The sequence below is a fragment of the Anabrus simplex genome, chromosome 2 (genome assembly GCF_040414725.1).
Source record: "Anabrus simplex isolate iqAnaSimp1 chromosome 2, ASM4041472v1, whole genome shotgun sequence".
Taxonomy (NCBI): domain Eukaryota; kingdom Metazoa; phylum Arthropoda; class Insecta; order Orthoptera; family Tettigoniidae; genus Anabrus; species Anabrus simplex.
Window position 1 is genome coordinate 438652953 of NC_090266.1, and position 24744 is coordinate 438677696.

At 39.4% G+C, this 24744-nt stretch overlaps 1 protein-coding gene across 1 annotated transcript in view; it reads right to left on the reverse strand.

Moving 5' to 3' along the window:
• The window catches only part of LOC136863569 (esterase E4), a 296437-nt gene that overhangs the window by 33377 nt on the left and 238316 nt on the right, over nucleotides 1-24744 (reverse strand). The window contains exon 9 of the mRNA XM_067139949.2: nucleotides 15401-15533. Coding sequence (XP_066996050.2) covers nucleotides 15401-15533 — 133 coding nt within the window. The remainder of the gene's footprint in view (nucleotides 1-15400; nucleotides 15534-24744) is intronic.

A 24744-nucleotide genomic window follows, 5' to 3' on the forward strand; every position in this document is an offset into this window, starting at 1 on the left:
AGCCTATCGCCTTAAATTCATAACTGCACCCGTGCGAAGGTGGGGTGGGTAGGTAGTACAGTACATTAAGCCGGGCTGAGAGCTCAGGCGGCTGATCCAGTTCTGACCTTCAGAGCCCAAGTTGGCTGGCTCAATTCTGGCTAAGCCTGGGGATAACTTATTTGAAGTAATGAAATGCGCCATCCTCATGTGAGATTTACCAGCACGCAAAAGAACACCTGTGGGGCAAAATTCCGGCAGCTCGGCGCCTCCAAAAACCTTGAAATTAGTGAGACATGAATGACGTGGAAGTCGAAGTTCCTGAAAATAACAATTGTCATTGTCATCATCATCATCATCATCATCATCATGATCACTTTATTATTATTATTATTATTATTATTATTATTATTATTATTATTATTATTATTATTATTATTATTGTCATCATAACTTTCAGTTTCTGTCTCTCATCATAATTATTAAGACCTTTTAGCTTACAGTTTACCATGGGAGAGAGAGAGAGAGAGATCGGGAGGAGGGAAATCAATCATTCTGTTCAGATCCATCATGCTTTCATACCAAGAATTTAACTCATTGACTACTGTAAGATTATTAATTCTATTTATAACTCACCTTAATGGTACACACATTAACTTTTTCCTCTTCATTTCCGTAACTTATTTAAATTTCTGAAATTTTTACTTCCACCACCATTTGAATAAAACATGCTTAGTAAATAAATATAGTGATCAGATGTTTATGTCCTAAGTTCTTTCTGTGAAATATATATATTCTCGGACAACTGATAATCATTGGTAGGAAGTTTTGAATTTAGAATTCAGGCATCTCTAGAATCTCTTTTCAGGGAGAAGTCCCGACTCTAGAGTACCTCTTACCAGTTCAAGGTGCATTAAACACAGAGCACCATTCTATTTAATATATTTGACAAGCATAATTTTCGTTCGTTCCTTTTATTTACATCGAACTAATAGTAGGGTGGTATCCGCTATCAATTTCCTCTTCTGTTCCATCTTCAAATTCCAAATATGTAAGTAATTTATGCTAGTGTTAAATCGTAGAAGTCGTCAGAAGCTGTACTTTTTCCGAAGAAGAATTTTGTGTGGTTCGCCTCTGTGGTGTAGTGGTTAGTGTGATTAACTGCCACCCCCGCAGGCCCAGGTTCGATTCCCGGCTCTGCCACGAAATTTGAAAAGTCGTTCGAGCCGAGGCCTGGAACGGGGTCCACTCAGCCTAGGGAGGTCAACTGAGTAGAGGTGGGTTCGATTCCCACCTCAGCCATTCTCGAAGTGGTTTTCCGTGGTTTCTCACTTCTTCTCCAGGTAAATGCCGGAGTGGTATCTAATTTAAGGCCTCGGACGCTTCCTTTCCTCTTCCTTGTCTATCCCTTCCAATCTTCGCATCACCCCGGAAGGCTCCTGTTCAGCATAGCAGGTGAAGCCGCCTGGACGAGGTACTGGTCATTCTCCCCAGCTGTATCCCCGACCCAGATTCTGAAGTTCCAGGACACTGCACTTGAGGGGGTAGAGGTAGGATCCCTCGCTGTGTCCGAGGGAAAAACCGACCTTGGAGGGTAACCAGATAAATAATAATAATAATAATAATAATTGTATATGTGTTTCTATTTCAAACATTTAACGCAAATAATAATAATAATAATAATAATAATAATAATAATAATAATAATAATAATGTTATTTGCTTTACGTCCCACTAACTACTCTTTTATGGTTTTCGGTGACGCCGAGGTGCCGGAATTTTGTCCCGCAGGAGTTCTTTTACGTGCCAGTAAATCTACCGACACGAGGCTGACGTATTTGAGCACCTTCAAATACCACCGGACTGAGCCAGGATCGAACCTACCAAGTTGCGGTCAGAAAGCCAGCGCCTCAACCGTCTGAGCCACTCAGCCCGGCTGAGTATCTAATAATTGTGATTATGTGGACTTGCCATTACATTAATGAGGACGGGGGGGGGGGGCCTTCTGTACTTATGGCTACTTGAATTGTTGCGTGAGTTGCGTATTTTTTTTTTTTTTTTTTTTTTTTTTTACAATTTCCTGTACGTCGCACGGCCACAGACAGGTTTTATGGCGACGGTGGGATAGAAAAGGGCTGCGGCCGTGGCCTTAATTAAGTTACAGCGTCAGCATTTACCTGGTATGAAAATGTGTTAAGAAGTGGAATCAGAGATAAGGCTTTTCGCAGATGATGTTATCCTGTACAGAGTAATAAATAAGTTACAAGATTGTGAGCAACTGCAAAATGACCTCGATAATGTTGTGAGATGGACAGTAGGCAATGGTATGATGATAAACGGGGATAAAAGTCAGGTTGTGAGTTTTACAAATAGGAAAAGTCCTCTAAGTTTTAATTACTGCGTTGATGGGGTGGAAGTTCCAATTGGGGATCATAGTAAATACCTAGGTATAAATATTAAGGAAAGATCTTCATTGGGGTAATCACATAAATATGATTGTAAATAAAGGGTACAGATCTCTGCACATGGTTATGAGAGTATTTAGGGATTGTAGTAAGGGTGTAAAGGACGGAGCATATTTGTCTCTGGTGAGACCTCAACTTGAGTATGGCTTCAGTGTATGGGACCCTTACCAGGATTACTTGATTCAGGAACTGGAAAAAAATCCAAAGAATAGCAGCTCGATTTGTTCTGGGCGATTTCCGACAAAAGAGTAATGTTACAAAAATGTTGCAAATTTGGGGCTGGGAAGACTTGGGAGAAAGGAGACGAGCTGCTCGACTAAGTGGTATTTTCTGAGCTGTCAGTGGAGAGATGGCGTGGGAGGACATCAGTAGACGAATAAGTTTGGATGGTGTCTTTAAAAGTAGGAAAGATCACAATATATGGATAAAGTTGGAATTCAAGAGGGCAAATTGGGGCAAATATTCGTTTATAGGAAGGGGAGTTAGGGATTGGAATAACTTACCAAGGGAGAAGTTCAATAAATTTCCAATTTCTTTGCAATCATTTAAGAAAAGGCTAGGAAAACAAGAGATAGGGAATCTGCCACCTGGGCGACTGCCCTAAATGCAGATCAGTAGTGATTGATTGATTGATTGATTGATTGATTGATTGATTGATTGATTGATCAACAATGGGGAAACCGTGGAAAACCATCTTCAGAACTGCTGACAGTAATCAAAATGCAAATGTAAAGGAAGCATCCTTTTTACAAGTTGCTTTATGTCGCACAGACACAGATAGGTCTTATGGCGACGACGGGACAGGAAAGGGCTAGAAGTGGGAAGACAGCGGCCGTGGCCTTAATTGAGGTACAGCCCCAGCATTTGCCTGGTGTAAAAATGGGAAACGACGGAAAAACATCTTCAGGGCTGCCGACAGTGTGGCGCGAACCCACTATCTCCCGGGTACTGGATACTGACCGCAATTACGCGACTGCAGCTATCGAGCTCTGCGTGAAAGAATCACAGGGAGTCTCGGTATTAAGACAGTTTCCCCTGTTCCATTTAATATATTAGCTTAAATCAAACACTCTTTCAAATTTTTCACTACCATTGCAAAACTTCGATGGGTTTTAATTACGTAACGATATAATTGGCACCCTCTCTTTCAAAATCAAGATGTGGGGTGGCAAGTTGGAAGGATGTAAATAATTTAACAATTCTATAGGGATTAAGGAACACCATCACTATCCACTGCTGTGTGAACTGAGTAATATACTTGAATTTTACTCCTTTTATCTTTGTGAATTCATGCTTTATCTGTCCTGTGACAATCGAGAATCTCTATGTTGGTCGGTTTCAATGTCGCGTGATGAGCGCACTTATCTCGAATGCAATGTGCTATGACCTATATTCGCTTTCTGTCTCGGCATGATGGGTTATCATAGATATCATAGTTCGGACACATAGTTTAATGAATAGCTTTTTTTTTTTTTTTTTTTTTTTTTGCTATTTGCTTCACGTCGCACTGACACAGATAGGTCTTATGGCGACGATGGGAGAGGAAAGGCCTGGGAATTGGAAGGAAGCGGCCGTGGCCTTAATTAAGGTACAGCCCCGGCATTTGTCTGGTGTGAAAATGGGAAACCACGGGAAAACATCTTCAGGGCTGCCGACAGTGGGGCTCGAACCCACTATCTCCCGATTACTGGATACTGGCCGCACTTAGAATGAATAACATGCTGGCCTTTGGTCCAAGGGATCCCAGTTTTTAACTTTCCTTCGTTAATTCCTCTGCCCCGGGGACGGGATGTTCCTGCCATCTCCATGATTAGAATTCATCTCAAGACGCACAGGTTGTGTATTGGGAGTCAACTCGATAGAACTGTACCAGGCCTCGCCGGAGGCAACTCGTCTTGTTATAAATTGTATACAGGTAACGAAGATAAGTGGAAAAATATTAATTATTGTATCGTAGCATGTACAACGAAATATACAGAGCCGCAATTTAAAAAAAACGAGGTGCATGAAATTAACAAGAAATCTCCAAACACATCCACCTCTCTCCCAATCTCAATTCGACTGTGTAGCTGGTGCAAGGAATTGTTCACAGACGTAATGAAAAAAAAAGTCGAGGTGCACCAGATAACTAGGGAAACTCCAAACAAACTGTGGAACAAAATATTCACAGAGGGAATAGAAAACACAGGAAAAACTCGCGATACATCCACTCTTCTCTAAAGTCTGAACTCGACCGTTAGCTGCTGGACGAAGTCGTTGATAGCTCCGAAAGTTTTGATGAAAATGAGATACTGCCAATGATATATTAATCTACGTTCGTTGGTTGAGGTGATTAAACAATTGATTTTGATAAGGATTAAATCATTAATTTAATGATGAAATGATTAGTTAAAAAAGTTGTTTCTAAATTTGACGTTGGCTTTTCTCTGCAAACTGTAACATAAACAACTTTATAGTAAATAATAATAATAATAATAATAATAATAATAATAATAATAATAATAATAATAATAATAATAATAATAATAATAATAATGCTATTAGTTTTACGTCCCACTAACTAATTTTTAAGGTCTTCGGAGACGCCGAGGTGCCGGAATTTAGTCCCGCAGGAGTTCTTTAACGTGCCGGTAAATCTACCGACACGGGGCTGTCGTATTTGAGCACCTTCAAATACCTCCGGACTGAGCCAAGATCGAACGTGTCAAGTTGGGGTTAAAAGGCCAGCGCCTTAACCGTCTAAGCCACTCAGCCCGGCCAACTTTATAGTGGGATATGTGTTAAAGATAGACACATGCGGACTTTTTTGCCGAATTTTTATTCTGAACAATACTTACTTTCATAGTATGGATATATTTCTAATGGTTTAGCGCCAGCGTAAGCTAAAAAGACGTACGTACGGTTGCTTTTCCATCATTTTGCTTCACTGAAATCGTTACATTTCCATATTTCAGACCAAGCAAGTGACCGCGCGGATTTGGTCAGGTAGCTGTCAGCTTGCATTCGGGTCATAGTGGGTTCGAACCACACTGTCGGCATTCCTGAAGATGGTTTTCCGTGGTTTCCCATTTTTACACCAGGCAAATGCTGGGGCTGTACCTTAACTAAGGCCACGGCCGCTTCCTTCCCACTTCTAGCCCTTTGCTGTCCCGTCGTCGCCATAAGACCTATCTGTGTCTGTGCGACATAAAGCAACTTGTAAAAGGAATGATTCTTTCACATTTGCATTTTGATTACAAATGAGTCCAGTTCCCGGTAATAATTTGATTTGGCATGACAATAAACAAAGCACAGGGGTGGACACTTAGTGTGGAGTAGTTTCATTGGAGGATGTTTTTCACCTGGACAGCTTTACGTATCCATTTCGTGCGTTATATCAAAAAGAAAACTTTTCGTGTTAACTACTGGAGAAAAACGACTAATGTTGTATGCAGGGAAACAGGAAATGAATGAAATGTCGTAAGGCTTTTAGTGCCGGGATATCCCAGGACGGGTTCGGCTCGCCAGGTGCAGGTCATTCTATATGACCCCGTAGATGACCTGCGCGTCGTGATGAGGATGAAATGATGATGAAGACAACACATACAACCAGCCCCCGTGCCGTAGGAATAACCAATTAAGGTTAAAATCCCAGACCCTGCCGGGAATCGAACCCGGGAACCACTGAACCGAAGGCCGGTACGCTGACCGTTCAGCCAGCGAGTCGGACGGTTAAAAAGTAGCCTATCGTCTTAAATTCATAACTGCTCCCGTGCGAAGCTGGGGTGGGTAGCTAGTACAGTACATTAAGGCGGGCTGAGAGCTCAGGCGGCTGATCCAGTTCTGACCTTCAGAGCCCAAGTTGGCTGGCTCAATTCTGGCTAAGCCTGGGGATAACTTATTTGAAGTGATGAAATGCGCCATCCTCATGTGAGATTTACCAGCACGCAAAAGAACACCTGTGGGACAAAATTCCGGCAGTTCGGCGGCTCCAAAAACCTTGGAATTAGTGAGACATGAATGACCTGGAAGTCGAAGTTCCTGAAAATAACAATTGTCATTGTCATCATCATCATCATCATCATCATTTTATTATTATTATTATTATTATTATTATTATTATTATTATTATTATTATTATTATTATTATTATTGTCATCATAACTTTCAGTTTCTGTCTCTCATCATAATTATTTTTGAGACCTTTTAGCTTACAGTTTACCATGAGAGAGAGCGAGAGAGAGAGAGAGAGAGAGAGAGAGAGAGAGAGAGAGAAACGGGAGGAGGGAAATCAATCATTCTGTTCAGATCCATCATGCTTTCATACCAAGAATTTAACTCATTGATTACTGTAAGATTATTAATTCTATTTATAACTCACCTTAATATTATGGGACACACATTAATTTTCTCCTCTTCATTTCCGTAACTTAATTAAATTTCTGAAATTTTTACTTCCACCACCATTTGAATAAAACATGCTTAGTAAATAAATATAGTGATCAGATGTTTATGTCCTAAGTTCTTTCTGTGAAATATAAATATTCTCGGACAACTACTAATCATTGGTAAGAAGTTTTGAATTTAGAATTTAGGCGTCTCTAGAATCTCTTTTCAGGGAGAAGTCCCGACTCTAGAGTACCTCTTACCAGTTCAAGGTGCATTAAACACAGAGCACCATTGTATTTAATATATTTGACAAGCATAATTTTCCTTTCTTTTATTTACATCGAACTAATAGTAGGGTGGTGTCCGCTATCAATTTCCTCTTCTGTTCCATCTTCAAATTCCAAATATGTAAGTAATTTATACTAGTGTTAAATAGTAGAAGTCGTCAGAAGCTCTACTTGTTCCGAAGAAGAATTTTGTGTGGTTCGCCTCTGTGGTGTAGTGGTTAGTGTGATTAGCTGCCACCCCCGCAGGCCCAGGTTCGATTCCCGGCTCTGCCACGAAATTTGAAAAGTGGTTCGAACTTCGAGGGCTGGAACGGGGTCCACTCAGCCTCGGGAGGTCAAGTGAGTAGAGGTGGGTTCGATTCCCACCTCAGCCATTCTCGAAGTGGTTTTCCGTGGTTTCTCACTTCTCCTCCAGGTAAATGCCGGAGTGGTATCTAACTTAAGGCCACGGACGCTTCCTTTCCTCTTCCTTGTCTATCCCTTCCAATCTTCCCATCCCCCCGAAAGGCCCCTGTTCAGCATAGCAGGTGAGGCTGCCTGGGCGAGGTACTGGTCATCCTCCCCAGCTGTATCCCCGACCCAGATTCTGAAGTTCCAGGACAGTGCACTTGAGAGGGTAGAGGTGGGATCCGTCGCTGAGTCCGAGGGAAAAACCGACCTTGGAGGGTAACCAGATAAATAATGATAATAATAATAATAATAATAATAATAATAATAATAATAATAATGATAATAATAATAATTGTATATGTGTTTCTATTTCAAACATTTAACGCAAATAATAATAATAATAATAATAATAATAATAATAATAATAATAATAATAATAATTATAATAATAATAATAATCTGAAATTCCAGGACACTGCACTTGAGTGGGTAGAGGTGGGATCCCTCGCTGAGTCCGAGGGAAAAACCGACCTTGGAGGGTAACCAGATAAATTATAATAAATTATAATAAATTATAATAAATTATATTATTATTATTATTATTATTATTATTATTATTATTATTATTATTATTATTATTATTATTATTATTTAGCCTCAGTTATCGAGTTGCTCATTTTCTGAAGTGGTGCCATGTAGGTGACCTGCCTAACTATTTCGATATTCCGATTGTGCTACTCTCTAGCAATAAATGTTGTATTGTCCTGGAAGGTTCCCACGGCTGAATTAATTTCACTTTGTCGAATGACACTGAGTGCGCCACCGGTAATATTTAACACATCGACAATATTTTTGAAAAACGTTCTTCTCGACTGCCTCGGCCTTAATCGAACCCGTGAACATGGGTTCACTCGTAAGACTTTATACCACTGATCCAACGAAGCAGTTACAATATTCATTACGCAATAACATTTGAGGAGGTTGACAGCCTCATATGGCACAGTTCATACGAAATTTGTACTGAAACTGGTTTTCAGCTATGAACGGGAACAGTTATGAATTTAAGGCGAGGGGCTTCCTTTAACCGAGGACCTATATGATTTCCTTGTATTCAACATTATTCGTTTTTCTTCCTCTGGTAGTGAATAAGAAAAGATTTCGTTTTGATGTAACACGCGGAAGGGCCCCGTAAACCTGTTTATGAGGAAAACATTCTTCACTGAGATCAACTCCGTCCCAGTGTTTGGTTTATTGTTATGCAAAAGCAGAATCTTACGGGTAATTGGAATCGTTTGAAATCAAAACTGAAGGAATCCATAGGGATTGTCGGTATTAAGACCGTTTGTTCTGTGCCACAGCCATGTAAAATAGTAGCTTCAATCAAACAGTTTTTCAAAGTTTTCACTACCAATCGCGTCCCTTTGCATAACTTTGAAGGATGCAGATTACCTAACATTATGTCCGACTCGTTGGCTGAATGGTCAGCGTACTGGCATTCGGTTCAGAGGGTCCCGGGTTCGATTCCCGGCCGGGTCGGGGATTTTAACCTTCATTGGTTAATTCCAATGGCCCGGGGGCTGGGTGTTTGAGCTCTCCCCAACACCCCTACAACTCACTCACCACACATAACACTATCCTCCACCACAATAACACGCAGTTACCTATACATGGCAGATGCCGCCCACCCTCATCGGAGGGTCTGCCTTACATGGTCTGCACTCGGCTAGAAATAGCCACACGAAATTATTAAACCTAACATTATGTAGATTTTAACATCACTTTCAAAATCACCTTGGGTGGTGGCAAGCAGGAAGGTTGTAAAGAACTTGGAAATTCTATAGGGTAATGAACAGCTTCTTCACTATCGATTACTATGTCTACTATACTTTCTTCAGCTTATCAAAGTTACTTCTGGGGTCGCTGGAGCCACCTAGGCTCATTTTGGTTTTGGCCGGGGGTTCAGGTCTGGATGCCCTTCCTGACGACGCGTGATTCTTTAGATAAGGATCTCGACCTGGAATCGACCAGGATTCGAGCCTCAGCCTCCCGGGTGGAAGGCCAACAGCTAAGCCACTGAACTAATCACGCCCTCCCCCGCCCATCGACTACTTTGTCTACTGAGTATTATATTGGATCCTCGGCAGTGAATTTGGGGAACACCAAGTCATGAAGTTCCCTAACTTTTTCTTGTGTCAGAGATAATACTGCTTTTCCTTTAAACCACGTAAGGGACTTGTGAAGTAAGTCGTGGATTTCAGGATAAACGCTGTCAATCAATTCTTGAATGTTGCTTACTAAAACACATACATCCACGTTATTTATTAAATGTCGATAATTATTCATTTCTGACTTTAATTAATATATCTGATTAAAAAGTATTATCTTCAGAAGGTAGGAGTACTCTTATGTTAGCTTTGAGTGCCAATTTTTTATATCCGTTCAAATGTAAGATTAAGAAAAGAAGCGTTCACTTCATAACAATTGGTAAGATTTGGCGGAAATCTCCGGCGACTGAAACTGTGCAGCCACCCATAGGTGTGTTCATATTCCTCAGATAAAGCATGGTCCTGTCTAGAGCTTCAACCGAAGATTTGTGCGACTACTAATAAATATATTTTTCCCTGTGCCTCTAGGGGTATCGAGGAGAATTACAATTGCTTCGTTGTTTGTGATTCTAGATACGATGGTGCGATAAAATTTCTTCTGATCGGGGTTTAGACGGTATTCTCCTTGAGAAACGGTTTGCAGGAGCCGAGAACGATCATATGACATCTGCCTGAAGTATTCATTATTATTCGGCAGTAGGTTATTGTTATCTATGAAGGGAAGTCCAAACTTTCTGATCGATTTCCTTGAAGTGATTAAAATATTTTGGTCATAGTTTAATTTTTAATTTTTCTTGTGCTGGCTCTCTTCGTTTTTGGTTCAGTAAGTCTTCTGACATGCTCTGCTGGTGATTATTCCAAAGACCTAATATTTTTTTTTTTGCTAGGGGCTTTACGTCGCACCGACACAGATAGGTCTTATGGCGACGATGGGATAGGAAAGGCCTAGGAGTTGGAAGGAAGTGGCCGTGGCCTTAATTAAGGTACAGCCCCAGCATTTGCCTGGTGTGAAAATGAAAGACCTAATAAACCAGGAACTTGGCTAAGACGATAATGATAGAAAACAAATATCGAAGCGATCTTGTCAAAGTACATAGAGCAAATTCTGATAATGCGTTTTCCCAGTGAGGACCATCTTCCAGCGATCCCTTGACTCCGCATGCTTCTTGAAACGTATCATAAGCTATTCCTTACACGTTTCTTAAATGTTGAAATGAAGTAAGTCATTTAACGAAATGTTTTCTTTTACAGGTTGCTTTACCTCACACAGACACAGATAGGTCTTATGGTGACAATGGGATAGGAAAGGGCTGGGAGTGTGAAGGAAGCGGCCGTGCCCTTAATTAAGGTAGAGCTCCAGCATTTGCTGGGTGTAGAAATGGGACACCACGGAAAACCATATTCAGAGCTGCCGACAGTGGGGTTTCCAACCCACTATCTTCCGAATACTGGATACTGGCCGCACTTAAGCGACTGCAGCTATCGGGCTTGGTTTTCACAAAATGAGGTAACATGTAAACATTGAACACTGTTGGGACGGACTACATACTCGGCCAAACGCATCTGTTGTTTTAATGGCATTTTAACCCTGGAAGGGAGGCTGAGCGGCATATAGACCAAGCAATGATTGGCTATTGAGGTGTGACATCACAAAGCGCGGGTGATTTGAAAAGTAGGCGCGGTTGTGTGCTACAGCTGTCATGCCACAGGGGAGCATGTGCTGTGCTCTGATGTTAAAACTAGGTGACTACGTGTGCAGGCTTGCCAACCTAGTAGAGGATGTGCCAACCGTACGGACCCACTTCTTGCTAACCGGCTGCCCTTCCCTACACTATCTCGTACGCTTCCGGTTTTATGCTCTCTTATTAACGACCCGTTCTTTTAAGTTGTTGTTGTTACTTTATTGGGAGCATATAGCATCGCGGCCATCAGCCCAGTGTACTTATATGTATGTAGAATTTGTTTGATAACCTGTGTTACTTTAGTAACTGTAGTAATGTTTTAAAACGTACTCGCGTCAAGGTCGGAGAGAAAACACCCCTTAACTTAGAAATTCAATATGTCCTCAACTGATCGTCGTAGAAAACTGATTATTAGCATAAAATTCATTAAAAATTTCTTTAACCGGCGATATATAAAACTTACCCCTCGACCATTTCAGTTAGAAATTTCGGGGTAAAAATGAATTTTAACATTAGTTTCGGATCATACTTTAAATGACTTTTAGAGTAAAAAAATAGGTTGGGGAGAAAACAACCCTTAACTTAAAAATTCAATATCTCTCAAACCGATGGTACTAGAAAACATTTTAAGCTTAATATTTATCAAAAATTATCCTCTAACAAATGATATATTATATCAACTCACCCCTAACAGTTTGTATTCAACGTTTTGGGGGTAAAACGACTTATAACGTTAATAAAAGTCTCGGATGATACTTTAAATGACGTTTAGGGTAAAAAATAGGTTGGGGATGAAAACAATCCTTAAAATAAAATTTCAGTATCTGCTAAACCGTTACTCGCAGAAAACTGCTTTGTAGCTTCAAATTAATCAAAATTATCCTCTAACCAGTGGTATATATAATCGCCCCTAATTGTTTCTTTCAATGTTTTGGATTAAGATAAATTAACGTTAAAATGTTTCCGACGTTCCCTTAAATGGTTTTTATAGTAAAAAAAGGAGGTTGGGCGTGAAAAGAACCCTTACTTTAAAAATTCATTATCTTCTAAACCATTAGCCGCAGAAAACAGATATTTAGCTTAAAATTGAACAAAAAATATCTTCTAGCCGGTGATGTATACCGTATCAACTTACCTCGGACTGTTTCTTTTCAAAGTTTAGGGGTAACATGACTTCGAACGTTAAAAAAAATTCTTGGGCTATACTTTAAATAACGTTTGGAGATGTAAACGTTCGGGGTGTAAACATTGGGGGTTTAAACGTTTGGGGGTGTGAACATCCTTTAACTTAAACGTTCATTATCTTCCCAACTGATCATCATAGAAAGCTGTTTGTGAGCTTGAAATGTTTCATTTTACCTACCTTATACAGTATCTACACGTAGCGTATTTGCACTTTATCCGTATATTTGCAAAAATGTAGGTTAGGGGTACTTAGAAAATAGCTATATTCTGTGTTTATTGGTCATCCTATGCATGCTCTTATAGGACTAACTCTAGCTCAATGCCGATGCTTGCATGCTTTAGCTAATTCTGTTACGATGTTGAGGCTGATGTGGTGATTGAGGCGGAAATTGAGGTAGAAGTTGAGGTTGAGGTGAGGGTAGAAGTGGAGATAAAAAACACACACACACACACACACACACACACACACACACACACACACACACACACACACACACACACACACACACACACACACACACACACACACACACACACACACACACACACACACACACACGCGCGCGCGCGCGCGCGCTTTAATCTGCAACTATGTTTTTTAACGCGTTGGAAGAAGATGGCGGGGCACATCAGGTGTCATACCATGGTCAGCCACGCAGTGATCACGTGGATATGGTTATGCATTTTAGACTTGTTCGCTAACAGGCTCTCTACGTCGGCTCACTAGACTATCTTGTGCAAGGTTTAATAAAATATTCGCCTCCTAGGTTCGGGATTCGAACTTAATTCAGCATGTATGATGTAAATAAACACTGCTTCGTATCCACTTGGGCCAAGTAGCCGAACAAGAGGTATGTGATTGGAGAGGACTAGAAGTTCCTTAGCTTACAGCTTAGAAATAGAACTGTGATGGCTAGGGAAACATGTGATTGTGAGAGGAGGCGAAATAACCTTAGCGTCAATGACTGACTTCAGGTCACTCCTTCGTACTAACCGGTAATCAATCTGAGTACTTCTTCTACCACTGCTAAAAGTAATGGGGTGCCATGGACGTTTTATGAAAGAGGAGTTAGCTACCGCCAAGTCAAATACAGCACCGCAATATAAGATTACTTCCCATCCTCATTTCTCTCTCCAATGCCTTGACCTCCATGTATTCTATCATATCCACCCCTCTTTTCCCCGACGTGTCCATTTAAGTCACCACCAACGAAGAGGAGCTTGTTTTCCTTAAGAGATTGCAGGTGAGTTTCAAGGCTGGTCCAGAATTCATCCTTTTCATCGTCAGCACATCCAGTTTGTGGGGCATAGCAGGAGCTTACGCGTAACAGTTTCGTTCCATTACTAACCTTGATGGACATCATTTGGTCGGATAAATGCTAACGTCTATGGCATGATCTCAGATGCTAGGACTCACAGTAATAGCTACACCACGACGGTTAGGTGTTTTACCGTGGGGGAATAAATTGCATCTTTCACCAATATCCTTAGCCTGGAACCAGTCCACTTTGTTTCTTGGATGCAGGCAATGTCTATGTGCCGGTTATTTAGTACATCAGCAAGTTCTCGACTTCGACTCTTCACAGTACCAATGTCGATTGATGCCATCCTGATTTGTTAGACTTGCTTCTTTAGCCCACCCCGTACTTGAGTGGGTAGCCCTTGCCCATTTCTTACAACATTCAGGCGATAATGATGCGCGTTGCCTAAAGCGGAGAACGCCCTAGCAGTTTGTATCCCAATATTTCTTGTAGCCAGTGCATTTAGATGCAACATATGTTTTTAACAATCGGCTTGTTGCTGTAAGCCTGACGTTGAACCCTCCTCCTTTATCCGGACTCGGGACGGGTAACAAGAACTACTGAGCTTTGGCGGAGTTTCTTTTGGTATTAGAGCTGAAAAATATTGGCAAACAAAAGACATTGTACAAAATAAAACTGAAACATCATTTTTTTATAATTTATGGACGAATCATAACCTATAGCGGAATACTCTTTCTCGGACCACAAACTGCGAAAGTTTCTTCGTAAGCGCACTATTTTCGTATGCAACGTACTACGACCTATATTCGCTTTCCGTTTCGGCATGATTTTATATAGATAACGGAAAATCACAAGAGAATTATACATTATTGTATCGTAGTATGTGCAACGGAAAGTTCACAGATGGAATTTTTTAGAAAGTCGAGGTACATGAAATTAAAAGCGAAATTCCAAACACATCAACCCTCCCCCCATTCTCAACTTGCTGTGAAGCCTGCGAAATGAAATTTCCACAGACTGAATAAAGAAAAGCCGAGATGCAACAAATTATCACGGAAACTCCAACAGACTGTAGAACGAAATGTTCAGAGACGGGATAGAGAAAAACTGGGTGAATTGAATTAATATAAACTAATAAATTAATATAAAATTCTCTGAAATTCTATTGTTATAGTGGTAACTGCTGGCCGAAGCCGTTGATAGCTTGTGTGAGAGGCACTACTCACTCGCTCTTAAGCTCCTCATTTACATTTCTATATTTCAGAATGGAGATTGCGCTAAAAGAAATGTAAACGACTGTATCTCCGAAATCATAGGTGAAAATTACATACTGTAAGTGACATTTTAATTTACATTATTTACTTGAGGGGAACATACAATTTATCTTCTACGGATTACCTGATTAATTAAAAAAGATTTTGAAACTTGACTTTTTTCGGTAAGCTATAACAAAAGAAGCTACAAGATATATGACGTCGCGGGCATTTTTTAAGAACTTTTCTTTCTGAACAATTCTTAAACTCATAGTATAGATGTATCTTTAACTGTTTAGACAGCGTATTCTAAAAAGTCTCACGGACGGACGTAGTGCACTTCTTCTGTACCATACATTTTACACATAAATGTAATAGCCTCACCATTCCGTTTCCCCTTAAGGCAGTATTAAAATGTACTCACCTGAAGTGAGCAAAGTTTGTCCACAGTTTGGTTAGTTTCTTCATCATATTGTATTCAGATTCTCCCTCATTGAATAATGGGAGCATGTTGGCAATGTAGAATAAGTACATCAGATCATCATGATGTACAGCACCTAGAAGAAGAATACATTTCTGAGAAAGTGTTAAGTGAAACATATCACTTTATTCACTACAGACATACTTTATGCTCCAGCTGTATTATGGGCATTCTTAAAAATCTACTCTCGCTGTTCTTATTTACATCGTGTTGCCAGGGTGAGTAGCTCAGACATAAAAGCGCTGGCCTTCTGAATTCAATTTACCGGATACGATGTCGGTTCAGTCCGGCGGTATTATTTATTTATTTATTTATTTATTTATTTATTTATTTATTTATTTATTTACTTGTTTGTTTATTAGCCTTTGTTAGCCTTATGTCGATAGATTTACGTTCCACCCCAAACCCCATGGCTCTACAGCCCTTGAAGGGCCTTGGCCTACCAAGCGACCGCTGCTCAGCCTGAAGGCCTGCAGATTACGAGGTGTCGTGTGGTCAGTACGACGAATCCTCTCGGCCGTTATTCTTGGCTTTCTAGACCGGGGCCGCTATCTCACTGTCAAATAGCTCCTCAATTCTAATCACGTAGGCTGAGTGGATCTCGAAACAGCCCTCAGGTCCAGGTAAAAATCCCTGATCTGGCCGGGAATCGAACCCGGGACCTCCGGGTAAGAGGCAGGCACGCTACCCCTACATCACGGGGCCGGCAGATTTACGTTCACTTGAAATAAATTCTGCATTATGATTCCGGCATTTCGGCATCTCCAAAACCACCGTAAACATAGTTAATGAAACAAGAACATTATTGTTATTATTATTATTCCTTGTGTATGGGATTTTAACAGCGTCTGATTAATTTGTTTGTCCATGGACTGGTTGTTCGTTTTTTCTTAATTCACACCTCTTCATTTATACACAACATACCTCACTGCCAACCACTGCAGAAACACGCAATGGTGAATACATCCTCCACATATGGCTGCCGTCAGGATGGACGCAAAACTGGGCCTAATGCTCATGCAGTGCCGACCCAAAGTAAATGGGAAAAGTAGGGGAAAATATACTACTACTACTACCACTGCTACAATCACACACACACATGTATAATTTCATTCCGTGGTTTGCCATTTTCACACCACGCAAATGTTGCCGCTGTACTTTAATTAAGGCCACGGATGCTTCGTCCTAATCGTAGCCCTTACCTGTCCCATCTTATAAAAACCTGACTGAGTCTGTGCGACGATAAAATATCTGCAAAAAAAAACCATACCAATATACATGCGTATAAACATGTGGGACTTTGGTTTACATGCTATGTGATCACAGCGATACTACTGTACTACTGCTGCTACATGTATACAGGAGGGCGTAAGGTCTTTAAGGACATGCAGTTGTGTACCTGAACTCATGTACTTATTATATGTGGTACTTTTATCTTTTCAGAGCATCAGCATAAGACTATTCAGTAAACGCAAGAGATGAAAAGGCACGCTGTGATTGTTGCGATACACACATAGCACAGCGATGGTGATATTGCACGGTTTTTCAAATTCGCCCGGTCATTTGTGCATGAAGTTCAAGAAAAGTCGGACGTCTCCGGCGGGGATGTGATGCATGTAACTAAGGCTCAAAACGCATTCCCAGCGATCGGGCAGTACCAGAACACCACCGTTCGTACAGCAAATGCAGCATATTATCGATGAAAACCTTGCACGTGAGGTGTATTCCCAGAGATCTCCAGGTTTCCGAATGCATATGCAACAACAACGGCTATTCTAAGAAAAGCGATTATCGAAAAGTTCAAACATCAAGAACAAGCTGGCCTGCTCTTTTATTTTCTGATGAAAGAAAAATGCTTCAGTGATCAAAAGATGAATAGGAGAAATTACAGTTGTTTATGTGCATGTCCAGATGTTCCCCGTGTTATACACACCAAGTTTACCATACCTGTGATTGTTTTATGGGTAGTGAGTAGTGAAGGACACGTCATGACACCCTACTCTTTTCCATGGGGCCTTATGGCCTAGGGTACTAGCTACACTGAGGTGCTAGAGTCATTTGTGAAGCCCTGGATAGACAGCGTATGCAATGTAAGGCCTTGTGTGTTTCAGCAGAATCTTGGACCAGCGCACAAAGCTGCGACTAAACGAGATTGGATGGCAGTCAATCTGCACGACCACATCACACCAAATATATGCCCACTCAGCTCTCGAAACCTACACCCCTTAGAATTTCACGTGTTGGACATTGTTGAATGGGAGATGAATCAACATTCTCACTATACGACTGATTCCCTTAATGTCCCTAGAAATGTCCAACATCAGTAAGTTCATGTAATTCGTACACGGCATCGTTTGGGGTCCTGCATCGAAGAACTGCCATTGCGGCTAATTGTGGTTACATCGAAAAAATCCGTACTCCAACCATTACTATATCTGTGTGCTATGTTACATTTCGTTATTCCTAAGAAATAACCACTTTTCGTAATGCCTGTCACGTGTCCTCCATACGTTAAGCAATACCTTAATGCAGTATATGCGGCTTCTGGGTTCAGCCAGTATTCGAATTCTATTGGGGTTCTAAATAGGACCAGAGTGTTGCAACAGGAAGGGCACCTGACTTCAAAACCGCAGCCAAGTCCTAATCCAATCCCGGGTGTTCTGCTGACTCGACATGCACATGGGAATGTGGCGTCGAAAGTAAAAAACAAGTGGATCATTTCAAATACTTTGGACGTTTATTCTCCCAGGATGATAGTATAGTAAGTGTAATCGAAAATTTAGTAATGGTATTGTAGTGAGCTCACAGTAAGAAGTCATTTCGTAGGAAAAAACTACGTTTACATAGCGTTGACTCTATGGAAAATGGAAATCAGGGTGGACTCTCGATAAATCTATACATATAAAATAAGAGTTTTGTCTGTACATTGGTCGGAATTTGAAAAGAATGGTATTTCTGTATCGGTCATGTCCATAGTAACAAGGAAATGCACTTTTTACTTTTCCGTAATTTCTGTCTGTCTGTCTGTCTGTCTGTCTGCCTGTATGTATGTATGTATGTATGTATGTATGTATGTATACGCATCACTAGAAAATGGCTAAAGAGAACTTAATGAAAATTGGTACGCAAAGTCGGGGAATAAGACGATAGACTCTAGGCTATAAATAATTTTATTCACACTGATGGAAATGGTAGTTTAGGGGAAAGCCGAAAAGTTAATTTTCAATTATTTATGTTATGAGTGGTCCTATCTTAATAACAATTGGTATGCAAAGTCGGGGAAGAAGTCGCTACATGCTAGGCTATAAATAATTTTATTCACGCTGAGTGAAATGGCAGTTTAGGGGAAGGCCTAAAATTTAATCTATATATATAAAATAGCTTGTCCTGACTGACTGACTGACTGACTGACTGATTCATCATCGCCGAGCCAAAACTACTGGACATAATGAAATGAAATTTTGGGAATACATTCATATTAAGATGTAGGTGCTCGCTTAGAGAGGATTTTTGGATATTCCTTCGCTAAGGGGTTGAAAAGGGGGGTGAAATTTTAAAATGAGTGTATCTATATCTCAAAACTTTAAAAGTTTACACATGTAAAAATTGGTATTTAGAATCTTCTTTAAAAACAAGGAAACACGTATTTTTTGTTTTCAGAAAATCCCAATAGGAGGGGTGAAAAAGGGTGAAAATGGGGGAAAAATGGGTTGAATGCCTTTAATCAGGATACCGGTACTTATATCTCAGAAACTGAAGGTATTACAGACCTGAAAATTGGTACTTTTGATCTCTTTTAAAAATAAAGACACACGTATTTTTTTGTTCTTGGAAAATCCAATTAATGGGAGGGTTAAAAGGGGGTGAATTTTTAAAATGAGTGAATCTATATCTCCAAACTTTTACAGTTTGCAGATGTAAAAATTGGTATTTAGAATCTTCATTAAAAATAAAGAAACACGTATTTTTTTGTTTTCGGAAAATCGCAATAGGAGGAGTGTAAAGGGGTGAAAAAGGGGTTGAATACCTTTAATGAGGCTACTTATATCTCAGGAACTGAAGACATTACAGACCTGAAAATTGGTGTTTGAGATCTCCTTTAAAAATAAAGAAACACGTATTTTTTTGTTTCTGGAAAATCCAATTAAGGGGGGGTGGGTGAAAAGGGGGTAATATTTTAAAATGAGTGTATCGATATCTCAAAACTATTAAAGGTTATAGATGTGAAAATTGGTATATAGAAACTCCTTTAAAAATAAAAATAAAGAAACACGTATATCGTATATTTTATTTTCGGAAAATCCTAATAGGAAAGGTGGAAAAGTTTGAAAAAGGGGTCCAATGCCTTTCATGAGTCTACTTATATTTCAGAACCTGAAGATATTACAGGCCTGAAAATTGGTGTTTGGGATCTCCTTTAAAAATAAAGAAACGCGTACTTTTTGTTTTTGGAAAATCCAATTAATGGGGGGGGGGTTAAAAGGGGGGTGAATTTTTAAAATGTGTATCTGTATCTCAAAACATTTACAGTTTATAGATGTATAGATGTAAAAATTGGTATTTACAATCTCCTTTAAAATAAAGAAACACGTATTCTTTTGTTTGTTTGTGGAAAATCCCAATAGGAAGTGTGTAAAAGGGTGAATAATGGGTTGAATGCCTTTAATGAGGCTACTTATATTTCAGAACCTGAGGATATTACAGACCTGAAAATTGGTATTTGGGATCTACTTTAAAAACAAAGAAACACGCATTTTTTAGTTTTTGGAAAATCCAATTAATGGCGGTTAAACAGGAGTGACAAACTGGGGTGAATTTTTTGAAAGACTATATCTACAGAATATCTTGCAACGTAAAATGTTATAGACGTTAAAAGTGGGTGTTTGGAATCTCCTGTAAATGTAAAGAAACATAGGTGATTTGTTTTTGGAAACTCCACTTAAGGGGAACACAAAAGGGGTGAAATTTTAAAATGAGAATTTTTACAGTATATCTAAAAATACTTAACATGTTACAGAAGTGAAAAATGGTATTTTTTATCTCTATTAAACATAAAGAAACGTGTATTTTTAGTTTTCGGAAATACCACTTGGGGGGTGGGTAAAAGTGACTGAAAATGGTGTTGGTTTCTTTTAATTAGGCTACTGATATCTCAAAAATGAAGATGTTACAGACGTGAAATTTGATATTGAAAAATTAATTGACTTAATTGTATGAGAATACATACATCTAATAAAAACTAAAGTTGCTACAGACGTGAAAATTCGTATTTGGATCTCCTTTAAAAACAAAGAAAGACGCGTTTTTGGGGGGGGACCATCTTTGAGGGCTGGAGTGTAAAGGAGTTGAATTCCTTTCATGAGGACACATAAATCAAAAACTGAAGAAGTTAGAGTCGTGATAATTGGTATTTAGAAGAACCTTTACTATTAAAGAAACAAGTATTTTTGCGGGAAAATTCACTTGGGGGGGGGGGAGTAGTGTGAAATGAAGTGAAAAAAGTAAATTATTTTGATGGGGATACTTATTTCTCAAAACTGAAGGTAATAGACGTGAACATTGGTGTTTGAAATCTCCTTTAAACATAAAGAAACAAGCCTTCTTTTATTTTTTTTGGAGGGGGGGGGGGTGGCGGTGAATAAACGTAACGGCGGTGGGGTGTAGAAGGAGGTGAGACCTATTGATTTTACTGTTCTTAATGTACTTATAAGTATCCTCCGTTGCTCAGGCGGCAGCGCGCCGGCCTCTCACTGCTGGGTTCCGTGGTTCAAATCCCGGTCACTCCATGTGACATTCGTGTTGGACAAAACGGAGGCGGGACAGGTTTTTCTCCGGATACTCCGGTTTTCCCTGTCATCAGCCACTCCAGCAACACATAATAGTAATACTAATAATAATAATAATAATAATAATGTTCCGGACCGTCGTCAAATGTGCGGTCCGCGCTGGAAACGGCTCCTGGACGGGTAATGACTAAGAATGCAGTCCGGCCGCGGGTTCAGTGCCGCAAAGGCACCCAATATGACACCACGCCGGATCTCCTGAAGGATTTTATCCATATTAAAAATGATTATAGGAAAAGATGGCATAGATTTACGGACCCAGCTGACCAGGAGGAATACCTGAGTCTAGCCCGGGAAGTACGAAATCGATTGCTGGAAAGGAAGATTGAAAAATGGGAGGAAACGTGCCGTAATCTAATAGAAAACGAGACAGGTCGGAAATTTTGGTGGATTCTCGCAGAAAACGAGTGAGATCGCGAATTTCGGCGGATTATATATCTAAAAAAATAAGCATTCAATTATAAATTTCAGTATAATACCGTAGCGAAGCACGGGTATCTTGCTAGTCTATATATATAAAATAACTTGTCCTGACTGACTGACTGACTGACTGACTGATTCATCATCGCCGAGCCAAAACTACTGTACATAAAGAAATGAAATTTTGGGGATATATTCATATTAAGATGTAGGTGCTCGCTAAGTGAGGATTTTTGGATATTCCTTCGCTAAGGGGGTGAAAAGGGGGGTGAAATTTTAAAATAAGTGTATCTATATCTCAAAACTTTAAACGTTTTCAGATGTAAAAATTGGTATTTAGAATCTTCTTTAAAAATAAGGAAACACGTATTTTTTTGTTTTCATAAAATCCCAATAGGAGGGGTGAAAAAGGGTGAAAATGGGGAAAAATGGGTTGAATGCCTTTAATCAGGATACCGGTACTTATATCTCAGAAACTGAAGATATTACAGACCTGAAAATTGGTACTTTTGATCTCTTTTAAAAATAAAGAAACACGTGTTTTTTTGTTTTTGGAAAATCCAGTTAATGGGGGTGAAAAGGGGGTGATTTTTTTAAAATGAGTGTATCTATATCTCAAAACTTTTAAAATGTATGGATGTAAAATTTGGTATTTAGAATCTCCTTTAAAAATAAAGAAACACGTATTCTTTTGTTTTCGGAAAATCCCAATAGGAAGGGTGTAAAAGGGTGAATAATGGGTTGAATGGCTTTAATGAGGCTACTTATATTTCAGAACCTGAAGATATTACAGACCTGAAAATTGGTATTTTGTATCTACTTTAAAAGTAAAGAAACACGTATTTTTTCGTTTTTGTAAAATCCAAATATTGGGGGGTGAAAAGGGGGGTGAATTTTTTAAAATGAGTGTGTCTACATCTTAAAACTTTGAAATTTACAGATGTAAAAATTGGTAGTTAGAATCTCCTCTAAAAATAAAGGAACACGTATTTTTTTGTTTCCTGTAAATCCTAATAGGAGGGGTGTAAAAGGGTAAAAAAATGGGTTGAATGCCTTTAATGAAGATACTTATATTTCAGAACCTGAAGATATTACAGAACTGAAAATTTGTATATGGGACCTCCTTAAAAAATAAAACAAAACACTTTTTTTTTAGTTTTTGGAAAATCCAATTAATGGCTGTTAAACAGGAGTGACAAGTTGGGGTGAATTTTTTGAAAGACTATATCTACAGAATATCTTGGAAACGTAAAATGTTACAGACGTAAAAAGTGGATGTTTGGAATCTCCTGTAAATGTAAGGAAACATAGGTGATTTGTTTTTGGAAACTCCACTTAAGGGGAACTCAAAAGGGGTGAAATTTTAAAATGAGAACTTTTACAGTATATCTAAAAAAAACTTAACATGTTACAGAAGTGAAAAATGGTATTTTTTTTATCTCTATTAAACATAACGAATCGTGTATTTTTAGTTTTCGGAAATACCACTTGGGTGGTGGTGGGTGGGTAAAAGTGACTGAAAATGGTGTTGAATTCTTTTAATTATTCTACTGATATCTCAAAAATGAAGATATTACAGACGTGAAATTTGATATTTGCAATCTGCTTTAAAAGTAAAGAAAGACGTATTCTCGGAAAATCCAATGAAAGGGGGGGGGGGGTGAAAGAATTGAAAATTTAATTGACTTAATTGTATGAGAATGCATACATCTAATAAAAACTAAAGTTGTTACAGATGTGAAAATTCGTATTTCGATCTCCTTTAAAAACAAAGAAAAACGCTTTTTGGTGGGGAAACCATCTTGGAGGGTGGGAGTGTAAAGGAGTTGAATTCCTTTCATGAGGACACATAAGTCAAAAACTGAAGAAGTTAGAGTCGTGATAATTGGTATTTAGAAGATCTTTTACTATTAAAGAAACAAGTATTTTTTGCGGGAAAATTCACTTGGGGGGGGGGGGGGAGTAGTGTGAAATGAAGTGAAAAAAGTAAATTATTTTTATGGGGATACTTATATCTCAAAACTGAAGGCAATAGACCTGAACATTGGTGTTTGGAATCACCTTTAAACATAAAGAAACAAGCCTTCTTTTAATTTTTTTTGGGGGGGGGGTGGCGGTAAATAAACTTAACGGCGGTGGGGTGTAGAAGGAGGTGAGACCTATTGATTTTACTGTTCTTAATGTACTTATAAGTATCCTCCGTTGCTCAGGCGGCAGCGCGCTGGCCTCTCACAGCTGGGTTTCGTGGTTCAAATCCCGGTCACTCCATGTGACATTCGTGCTGGAAAACACGGAGGCCGGACAGGTTTTTCTCCGGATACTCCGGTTTTCCCTGTCATCAGCCATTCCAGCAACACATAATAGTAATAATAATAATAATAATAATAATAATAATAATAATAATAAAAATGTTCCGGACCGTCGTCAAATGTGCGGACCGCGCTGGAAACGGCTCCTGGACGGGTAATGACTAAGAATGCAGTCCGGCCGCGGGTTCAGTGCCGCCAAAGCACCCAATATGACACCACGCCGGATCTTCTGAAGGATTTTATACATATTAAAATGATTATAGGAAAAGATGGCAAAGATTTACGGAACCAACTGACCGAGAGGAATACCTGAGCCTAGCCCGGGAAGTACGAAATCGATTCCTGGAAAGGAAGATTGCAAAATGGGAGGAAAAATGCCGTAATCTAATAGAAAACGAGTCAGATCGGGAATTTTGGTGGATTCTCGCAGAAAACGAGTCAGATCGCGAATTTCGGCGGATTATATATCTGAAACAATAAGCATTCAATTATAAATTTCAGTAAAATACCGTAGCGAAGCACGGATATCTTGCTAGTCTATATATATAAAACTAGCAAGATACCCGTGCTTCGCTACGGCATTATCCTGAAATTTATAATTAAATGCTTATTGTTTTAGATATATAATCCGCCGAAATTCGCGATCTGACTCGTTTTCTGCGAGAATCCACCAAAATTCCCGATCTGACTCGTTTTCTATTAGATTACGGCATTT